Below are 10,600 nucleotides of genomic sequence, written 5' to 3' on the forward strand. Positions count from 1 at the left end.
CACTCCTTCGAGTGACTCCCTCATTCTGCTGGGGGACTTTTAACGCTTACATGGGCAACGGCAGTGAGACCTGGAGAGTTGTGGTGGAGAGGAACAGAGCTGTCAACTGACCACTACCTGGTGGTGAGTCGACTTTGATGGTGGGTGAGGATGCTGGTCATACCTGGCAGGGCCAAACATGTTGTGAGGGTCTGCTGGGAATGTCTGGCGGAGTCTCTTGTCAGAAGAAGTTTCAATTCCCACCTCCGAAAGAACTTCGAAAATGTTCCGAGGGAGGCAGGAGACATTGAGTCCGAGTGGGCCGTGTTCTGTGATTCCATTATCAAGGCGGCCGACCGGAGCTGTGGCCACAGGGTCATCGGTGCTTATCGTGGTGGCAATCCCCAAACCCGCTGGTGGACACCGATGGTTAGGGATGCAATCAAGCTGAAGAAAGCATCCTATCTGTCTTTTTGGCCGTTAGGAGTCCTGAGGCAGCTGTTGGGTACTAGCAGGCCAAGCGGAATGTGACTCGGGCGGTCACAGGAATCTTGGGACCACATAGGTCAATGCGCGTTTGCGAACTATGGACCTCGTACATCACCGCGTGCTCCATAAACTGAACTGTATGGCCGGCGGTGAGATGCCTTTGTGTCCCCTCGTGGAGTTAACCGCCCACCGACCTTCCTCCTTCTACACTACTACCTCTCGCATGGACGACATCTTCATTGCGTACCACCTGCGTGAGTGGTTTCTTCTCGTTATGCGCGTTGGGGACTATCCCGTTTCCTATCCTCTTTGTGCCTGACCAGGATCAAAGACCAAAGGCGCCAGGATCCAAGACAAAGACCAAAGACAAAGGCGTCCAAGGAGACCAACGTCCTAAGGGACAAACCCACCTGTGCTTCTAACAATCAAGTCGACCTACGTTCATGAGGGACAAACCCATCTGTGCTTCCGACGATCGAGCTTTGGGCGCGATCCCCGAAACCAAAAGGGGGAATGTTGAGGGTCTGACCTCATGAGGAAATTACTATGCAGTGATTTTCTCCAAAATGACTGTGCTTAAATTGCTCTGGAAAGCAAATAATCACATCAGCGCCAAGAAACTTCATTTCCCATGATGCTTTGCACACGGAAGCATTGGGTGATGTCACCGCCTAGTACCAGAAACACGTTCTGCGCATGTGCGGGAAGCCGTGGAGCTTTTCCCGCGAACTAAGACCATAAATCTTCAGCAGAGACAAAGAAACCTTGTTCTTTTGCCCAGGATACCTGGCGGTAAGGACACGCTTGTCGAACGCTCCGACAACTTGAGCACGCGGAAGCTCTAAGTGCCAAGTTGAGCCCACGCAACCGCTGGAAACTACACTCAACTCCATCGGGACCTGACTGGGAACGAGCGGAGCTCCATTCAGCTCTCAGAGACGCTGTAAGTTGTCAAACTCAGCACAAAAGAAACTTCGTTCTCTTTGTGTCCAGCCCGTGGAGAAACACACGTGGAGCCAAACAACGGAGAAAGCATCAAACCGACGGATGACGCTGAAAACTGCGGAGAAAAACGGAGAACCGTCAAATCATAACAGCGGGGACGCCTTGCTGCTCATCTGGTGATCAGAAAACTCATTTTTTTTCTCTCCTTTTCTTCTCCCGTTTCCTCTATAGTCCAGAATAAGCAATAAAACCGCGCTATTGCTTAAAAGGTAGCTTCGTGTTTTCCTCTTTCGTTCCCAAAACACGTCCGCCGGGTCATTTTGAAAGAATAAACTGCTTATTGATCATCGCTAATATCTTTAGTCGTCAGCTCACACCAGGCTGCCGACTCCTTTTAGATTAAATAATTTACACCCAGAGGATGTCAGTGTTGCCACTGCCTATACCGCTCATCAGTATGTGGCAGACTTGAAAACACACCTCAGAGCTACGTTCGCGCACTCTCAGAAGAAACTGGAGACCAACGTAGAAGGCGCTAAAGCCTACTACGACCAAAAGACAACCAGCCGCGAATACGAGGTGGGTGACAAAGTATTCTACTTTCGGTTCGCCCAACCGGCACGCAAAGCTAAGAAGTTCCTGCCCTGCTGGTCAGGACCATTTGAGATCGTGGCAAAACTCTCCAGTTGCATACAGGTTACGCATCACCAAAGCGAGACAGGAGCCTGTCTACAAATGGGTGCATGCAAACCAAATCAAACCCTACGTCAAACCATCCCCGCGGGTACAGAGACCAGACTCCCCGCAGGAGGTAGACGTAGTCTCGACATAGTTCTATGCATGGAAATGGAAAGGGGGGGAAAGTGCACGTTTAACCCACTAACATGTACTAACCGACAAAGAACCAGGCCCCCCCCCCCCCCCGCCGTCACTTTCACTAACCAAGAGAAACTCCTTCCTAGACCGCTAACAGGATGTACCTACTAAAACCTTACAGAGTACTCTGGTACCTACACTAGGCTCTGATTAATGAATCTCTACGTGCAATCAAGACTTTGTCTGAAACCATACCTCAGGATATTGTGTACACACGAGTGGTGAGAGATTTGATGTAGGACCTGCTCAGGGAAGTAAGTTCCACGCTGGACAGCTTGGTTGAAAGTCGTATTTCCCCGTACTTGGTACCACTGGACCTGCTCAAAGATGGCTTGACAGCTGCTACCCCTCTACTGTGCACCTTTCACAAATCCACCTAGCGTACAGCCTAAGTAGTGCAATGCCCATTCACGTTGGAAAAAAATTAGAACTCGGTTTCCTGTTAAACGTTCCCATAATTGTGACACCTCACATCTATAGGTTTAGGTCGATGCTGGACATTGGTATTTGAAAGGACGGTAGGCATTTCCACTTTGAACTAGAAACCTGACACTCCATCACCTCAACCTCGAACAGCATGACTCAGAGATTGAGATCATGGACGCTTTCCAGGGTTATAACTTTGCCCTCGATTTAGAAATTGACCAACAATTACTGATTGAAGGAACCAAATTTGTTAAGTTCACACAAACCCCGCGTGAACTTACTTTGACGCCCAAGACGCTACATTGACACAGATTATACAACCTTAATCTGCACATTGGTCGCCCTGGGGATGGGATGGCTCATCACGGCCGTGATTGCTTATTCCGCCTACAGGCGTGTTAAGAAACTCCAAGATAAGATGCACTTGCTCACCTACGGTGTGCCTCGTGACCGCGTTCGGGGTGACTCCAAGCGTGAATGTACCACACCTGTCTAAAGGGGGTGAGCAACATTTTCTTTATTATTTTGTAACCCTAAGAGTAGTTCTCACTTTAGTCTACCTCACATTTTTATCTGAGTGTTGCATTATGTCACATTCTTTATAAGCTACACACTGAATGTATGACCTAAGAATGTATTTTATGAGACCTCAAGGTTGCTATGACTTTTCTTGGATGTTATATGTTTTAATTTTTTTTGGGGTTTTCTGTATTTTTGTTTCTTACTTGGTCACATATTGACTAGTGGTTATGTGCCGGCCCAGCTCAGTCTGTCAATGACTCTGTCTGACGCACCAGCACATTGTAGTACCTCTTAGTTTTATGGTCCTTGTTTTAGCCCAAAGACTGTCCTGATCCACCCTTTGGACCAAAAAGGGGGGAATCTTGGGACCACATAGGTCAATGCGCGTTTGCGAACTATGGACCTCGTACATCACCGCGTGCTCCATAAACTGAACTGTATGGCCGGCGGTGAGATGCCTTTGTGTCCCCTCGTGGAGTTAACCGCCCACCGACCTTCCTCCTTCTACACTACTACCTCTCGCATGGACGACATCTTCATTGCGTACCACCTGCGTGAGTGGTTTCTTCTCGTTATGCGCGTTGGGGACTATCCCGTTTCCTATCCTCTTTGTGCCTGACCAGGATCAAAGACCAAAGGCGCCAGGATCCAAGACAAAGACCAAAGACAAAGGCGTCCAAGGAGACCAACGTCCTAAGGGACAAACCCACCTGTGCTTCTAACAATCAAGTCGACCTACGTTCATGAGGGACAAACCCATCTGTGCTTCCGACGATCGAGCTTTGGGCACGATCCCCGAAACCAAAAGGGGGAATGTTGAGGGTCTGACCTCATGAGGAAATTACTATGCAGTGATTTTCTCCAAAATGACTGTGCTTAAATTGCTCTGGAAAGCAAATAATCACATCAGCGCCAAGAAACTTCATTTCCCATGATGCTTTGCACACGGAAGCATTGGGTGATGTCACCGCCTAGTACCAGAAACACGTTCTGCGCATGTGCGGGAAGCCGTGGAGCTTTTCCCGCGAACTAAGACCATAAATCTTCAGCAGAGACAAAGAAACCTTGTTCTTTTGCCCAGGATACCTGGCGGTAAGGACACGCTTGTCGAACGCTCCGACAACTTGAGCACGCGGAAGCTCTAAGTGCCAAGTTGAGCCCACGCAACCGCTGGAAACTACACTCAACTCCATCGGGACCTGACTGGGAACGAGCGGAGCTCCATTCAGCTCTCAGAGACGCTGTAAGTTGTCAAACTCAGCACAAAAGAAACTTCGTTCTCTTTGTGTCCAGCCCGTGGAGAAACACACGTGGAGCCAAACAACGGAGAAAGCATTAAACCGACGGATGACGCTGAAAACTGCGGAGAAAAACGGAGAACCGTCAAATCATAACAGCGGGGACGCCTTGCTGCTCATCTGGTGATCAGAAAACTCATTTTTTTTCTCTCCTTTTCTTCTCCCGTTTCCTCTATAGTCCAGAATAAGCAATAAAACCGCGCTATTGCTTAAAAGGTAGCTTCGTGTTTTCCTCTTTCGTTCCCAAAACACGTCCGCCGGGTCATTTTGAAAGAATAAACTGCTTATTGATCATCGCTAATATCTTTAGTCGTCAGCTCTGGCCAGGCTGCCGACTCCTTTTAGATTAAATAATTTACAAGTGACCTTTTGTTGTTTGTTAACTTTTGAAGTGTTTGAGTTAAGTTTTACTGTGATTCTAAGCCACTAAGTGTTCGGGAAAGTAGAAAACTTTACACATCCAGGTCTCCTGTTGAATGCGAGGGGAGGGGAAGAGCCCCACATACACTCACAGCTCACTCCCCCCACCTACTCTGGGGAAACAAAGACCCATTCATCTCACACACACACACACACTCACTCACACACACCACACAAACACCTTGAACATTATTTTGAATATACATCCTTTTATTATATCACATGGTTATTATTCATTTATGCCACTGTTTATTCATTTGACAAATTGTTAATTAAACGTTATAAAATTCAGATTTTCGTCTCCAGTAGCTTTGTTGTGTCGAAGAGAAGTCTCTGCTCCAAGGATTCTACGAACTTCAAGAAAGACTGATAAGAGTTTTGGATTCAATTTTTCCCCGGTTAAAGGGGAATGGTGCCCCGTATATCTAAGAATATCTTAATTAATTAATAAATCAGTAAATATTTACATATTTACAGAATTTATTGAAGAATCCAAAAGTAAGTTGAAGCTTACTAATTGTTCGCTCCTAATAACCCCAACAAAAGCAAAATCTGGGAGTGGGAGGAGTTTGGTGAGACCATGGAGCAAGACTTCCATACAGTTTTGAGGAGATTGTGGTCCTACCAACACTGTTTATAGTTGGGATTGTATGACACAGGACATTGTCGATCGGTGGGCAAAATACTTTAAAGACCTCCTCAGTCCCACCGGCACCGCTTCCAGTGAGGAAGCAGAGTCTGGGGACTTTGGGTTGAGCTTTCCAATCCCTGGTGCTGAGGTCAGGGGTGCACGAGATCTGCCCAGAGTTCCTTAAGGCTCTGGATGTTGTAGGGCTGTGTTGGCTGACGCAGCTCTGCAATATCGCATGGACATTGAGGCCAGTTCCACTGGATTGGCAGACCGGGGTGGCGGTCCCCTTATTTAAAAGGGGGACCGCAGGATGTGTTCCAACTACAGGGGGATCACACTCCTGAGCCTCCCTGGTAAAGTCTAATCTGGGGTTCAGGAGAGGAGACGAGGGTCCAGCGGATTCTCGAACCTCAGATTCAGGAAGAACAATGTGGTTTTCATCCTGACTGTGGAACACTGGACCAGCTCTATACCCTTAGGAGGGTCCTGGAGGGTGCGTGGGAGTTCGCCCTACCACTCTACATGTGTTTTGTAGATTTGGAGAAAGCGTACAACCGCGTCATTCGGAGGGCCCTTTGGGAAGTACTTCGGGAGTATGGGGTACCAGGCCCTATGATATGGGCTGTTAGGTCCCTGTATGCCCGTTGCCAGAGCTTGGTCCACATTGCCGGCAGTAAGTCAAGCTCGTTTCCAATGAGAGTTGGACTCCGCCAAGGCTGTCCTTTGTCACAGATTCTGTTCATAACCTTTATAGACAGGATTTCTAGGTGCTGCCAAGGTTTGGAGGGCATCTGTGTTGGTGGCCTAAGGATCAGGGTGTCTGCGGGTCCTTAAAAAGTCTTAAATTTGCTTTTCCAAATTTAAGGCCCTAAAATCCTTAAAAATGACAAATAATCCATAAATACAGTTTCCAAAGGTCTTAAATTACCAAAGACCCAATGAAAGAGATTATTTTAGTTCTATAACATTTTTGTGATTTTCTAGTTGGTGTTCAGCTTTTTTGTGTATGATGTTGGCGTAAGTGGAACCGTACACATTCAGCTGGTTGTGAAAGGGGACTATTTTTAGATGAGCACATTAGCTGATAAAGCTAGTGGGAGCTTGCGCCATGGGGAAGTGGAAGTTTAATCAACACATTCTCACTCTCAAGGCGTCAAAATATGACGCGTGTGACCAAGCCTCAATATATGACGATTCGGGATGCCCCAGCGCGTCAGGAGACGACGATCGGGGACAAACTGGTGACGCAGCGTCCCAGAGCATCGGTATCTGACGCTGGTGCTGAGACGGACTACTTGTGAACTACTTAACCTTCCCCTCACCCCAATCCTAACCTTAAGGTCATAGTTTATGGAGCTTAAAGTTAGGATTGGGGTGAGGGGAAGGTTAAATAGTCGAATAATGTCCGTGTGACCGTGCGCATCAAACAGTGACGCCAGTGGAGCCACGTGTCCCAGCGTGTCCCTGATCGTCATCTCCTGACGCGCTGGGGCGTCCCGAATCGTCATATATTGAGGCTTGGTCACACGTGTCATATTTTGACGCCTCGGGTGTGAGAATGTGTTGGTTTAATGGTAACTGGATGGCTAATCCCACATTTGTGGCGTGGTTAGCACCGGTTCCAGGCAATAGCTGGAAATTATAGCTTAAACTTAATTTTAAAAACAGCTTAAATTTGGTCAAAGTGGCCTTAAAAAAGGTCTTAACAAGTCTTAAATTTGGCTCCCTTAAACCTGCAGATACCCTGAAGGATTGAGTCTCTGCTTTTTGCAGATGATGTGGTCCTGTTGGCTTCATCAGAATGTGATCTCCAGCTCTCACTGGAGCGGTTCAAACACAGTGTGAAGTGATCTGTATGCCACGACAAAACACATCACAGCACAACAGTGGTGGTGATTCTGCTCTGATGCTGGCTTTTTGTCAGACTGAACCTGGAACCGGCTACAGGCAGAAAGCTCTGGAGCATTCAGTGACAGACAAATGCTGAGGTCGTGTTTTTGGATATGCCCGGAGTGACAGGAATCACAACAAAGCATATACTGAAAAGTTGAGGGAAAATACGACCCATGCCAAAGAGTGTCTAACAAGTTTCACCCATCTGAGTTATTCTGAGCAGTGTCATTGGAAAAGGGGCATTAGAATTATCTTCATTAGCCTGGTCCTGATGTCTCTTCTCCATCTGTCTCCAGATGTTTTCCTGTCCCTCCTGTCATCATGTGTTTTGTCTGGACTGTGATCTCTTCATCCACGATTCGCTGCACTGCTGCCCCTGCTGTATTCAAAGTCGGGGGGCTCCATGAAGCTGAGCTGGATCATAACAGACACAGGATCTTCATAGCAGTCCTGTTAGTCTTCAGCCTTCTAGCATTTTCCAGGCCTGGACTTGAAGAATAAACTTTGTTTTCTTCATCCTTTCACACAAAACAATGAAACGGCTGTTTTCATGCTGACTGTGCAGATCTGATCGGATGCACCAGGTTTAATCATTTATTGTATTTTTGTTGTGTTTGTTTATATTGACTGAACACACTTCTGATCAGGAACCAAAAAACACAACAAAACAGGTTTTATACTCGACAGTGCTTTGAGCTTTTATGTTCCACTTCTGTCGTTACCCCTAGAGTTCATGGGTTCTTGTTTCAGCTGTCGCATTGATGTCACTACGATGATGACTTATTTGTTTTCATTCTCAGCTTCACTTGTAAATGCTATAAAATCTTTGTGAATGTTGTTTATATTTGGTCTTACAGGTACTTAAATACTTGTGATTTTTTAATAAAATACTTGAAAGTATGAAGTAGTTTGTCGTTGCACAAAAACATGCTGGATTTGGTCCAATGATGAAGCCTTCTCTCTGGACCGATCATTTTTACAGTTTTTTTAAACCAAAACACGGCATTATGACATCAATAAATCAGGAAATGGTTCACACAAAACATCGTTATCATTACGGTTACAACAACCGGTGTACTATTGGAAACTGATCACGTGGGATTACTGTTGACTTTTCTAGCCTACCTGATTGAATTTTAGATTTTCATTTATTTTGTTTAAATATGTTTATATTTTATTTCATCAAGAGAACTAATACTTGTAATTATGTTACTTAAGTGAGTAGGTTCAAAAAACAGGATGACTGATGCATTTAGTTAGGGGTTTGTATGCATATTTTGAAAGTATTACGGATCGTTTGGAATAGCTTCAGAACCATTTTAATATCATTGCCTTGTCAGAGCAGAACAAGATGGCGCCTGTGCTTGGTTTAGCCGCGGTCACCGGCCACTTTTTCAAACTTTTCTCCACTAACCACCTCTTTTCCAACTTGCTCCTGTCTGCGATCCTCTTCGGTAGTATCCCTGCTACCATCTCCTATGATCGCCAAACTCTTTTGTCCTTCCATTCGTTAACGATTCCCCTCCTGTTCCCTCCATGAGTGGTTTTTATAAACACCATGGATCTAACCCTTCTAATTTACTTCCACTAAATCCAGCTGTTTCTGTAGTTTCTGATTCCTCCACCTCACTAAGCATGGCTCTATTACACACCCACTCTGTTAACAATAAGTCCTTCCTGCTCAATGATCTAATTCTCTCTAAAAACCTGGATTTTCAGTTTCTGACTGAAGTTTGGCAGCAAACATCTGATTATTCGGTCGGATCCCTGGATCAATACAACTACCAGATCTGTCAGGCGTGAGTGCAGAAGAGCCGAGCGTAGATGGGAAAAGGATAAGCTCCAGATTTCCTACCAAATAATGATAGATACCTGGGCTTGTGTTTACATCCATTTACATGGATGTAAATTCAAAGAGTCGGAGTACCCGGCCCGGAGGGTTACCGGGGTCCCACCCTGGAGCCAGGCCTGGGGTTGGGGCCCGTGAGTGAGCGCCTGGTGGCCGGGCTTTCACCCATGGGGCCTGGCCGGGCCCAGCCCGAACCGGATACATGGGCTCATCCAACTGTGGACCCACCACCCGCAGGAGGAACATGAAGGGTCCGGTGCAATGTGGATCGGGTGGCAGACCAAGGCGGGAGCCTTGGTGGTCCAATCCGATCCCCGGACAAGAAAACTGGTTTTTGGGACATGGAACGTCACCTCGCTGGCGGGGAAGGAGCAGGAGCTTGTAGCAGAGTTTGAGCGGTACCGGCTAGACATAGTCGGACTCACCTTGACACATAGCATTGGCTCTGGAACCCAAATCCTTGAGAGGGGTTGGACACTCTCCTTTGCTGGAGTTGCTCCGGGTGAGAGGCGGAGGGCTGAGGTTTGCTTTTTGTTAGCCCCAAGACACTCTGCCTGTGTGTTGGCGTTTACCCCGGAGGACGAGAGGGTAGCTTCTCTGTCCCTTCGGGTCGGGGAACGGGTCTTGACTGTTGTTTGTGCTTATGGGCCAAATATCAGTTCAGAGTACCCACCCTTTTTGGAGTCCCTGGGACGAGTGCTAGATAGTGCTCCATCAGGGGACTCCATTGTCCTGCTGGGGGACTTCAATGCTCACGTGGACAATGGCAGCTTGACCTGGAGGGGTGTGATTGGGAGGAACGGCCCGCCTAATCTGAACTCGAGTGGTGTTTCATTATTGGACTTCTGTGCAAGCCGCAGTTTGGCCATAACGAACACCATGTTCAAACATAAGGATGCCCACCGGTACACTTGGTACCAGGGCAGCCTAGGTCACAGGTCAATGATAGACTTTGTAGTCGTATCATCTGACCTGCGGCCATATGTTTTGGACACCCGAGTGAAGAGAGGAGCAGAGCTGTCAACTGATCACCATCTGGTGGTGAGTTGGATCAGATGGCAGGGGAAGATGCCGCGTAGACCTGGCAGACCCAAACACATAGTGAGGGTCTGCTGGGAACGCCTGGCAGAAGAACCTGTTAAGACGGTCTTCCACTCCCACCTCCGGCAGAGCTTTGACCGCGTCCCAAGAGCAGTGGGGGACATTGACTCCGAGTGGGCCTTGTTCCACTCTGCGATTGTTGAGGCGGCTGCTGTTAGCTGTGGTCGCAAG

General features: G+C 47.4%; 1 protein-coding gene across 5 annotated transcripts in view; it reads left to right on the forward strand.

The window, feature by feature from the left end:
- Window positions 1-8,379, forward strand: part of gtf2h2 (general transcription factor IIH, polypeptide 2) — a 39,513-nt gene extending 31,134 nt beyond the window's left edge. For 2 of the 5 annotated variants that reach the window (XR_011517044.1, XM_015975700.2), the window contains exon 15: window positions 7,776-8,379. Coding sequence is in view for 3 of the 5 variants with exons in the window: in XM_015975700.2 (XP_015831186.1) it covers window positions 7,776-7,886 (111 nt within the window). In the remaining 2 variants the exon portion in view is untranslated. The other 3 variants (XR_011517045.1, XM_070546299.1, XM_070546300.1) reach the window with 3 other exon arrangements.
- The last annotated feature ends 2,221 nt before the right edge of the window (window positions 8,380-10,600 follow it).

This window comes from Nothobranchius furzeri, chromosome 17 (assembly GCF_043380555.1).
Source record: "Nothobranchius furzeri strain GRZ-AD chromosome 17, NfurGRZ-RIMD1, whole genome shotgun sequence".
Classification (NCBI taxonomy): Eukaryota; Metazoa; Chordata; class Actinopteri; order Cyprinodontiformes; family Nothobranchiidae; genus Nothobranchius; species Nothobranchius furzeri.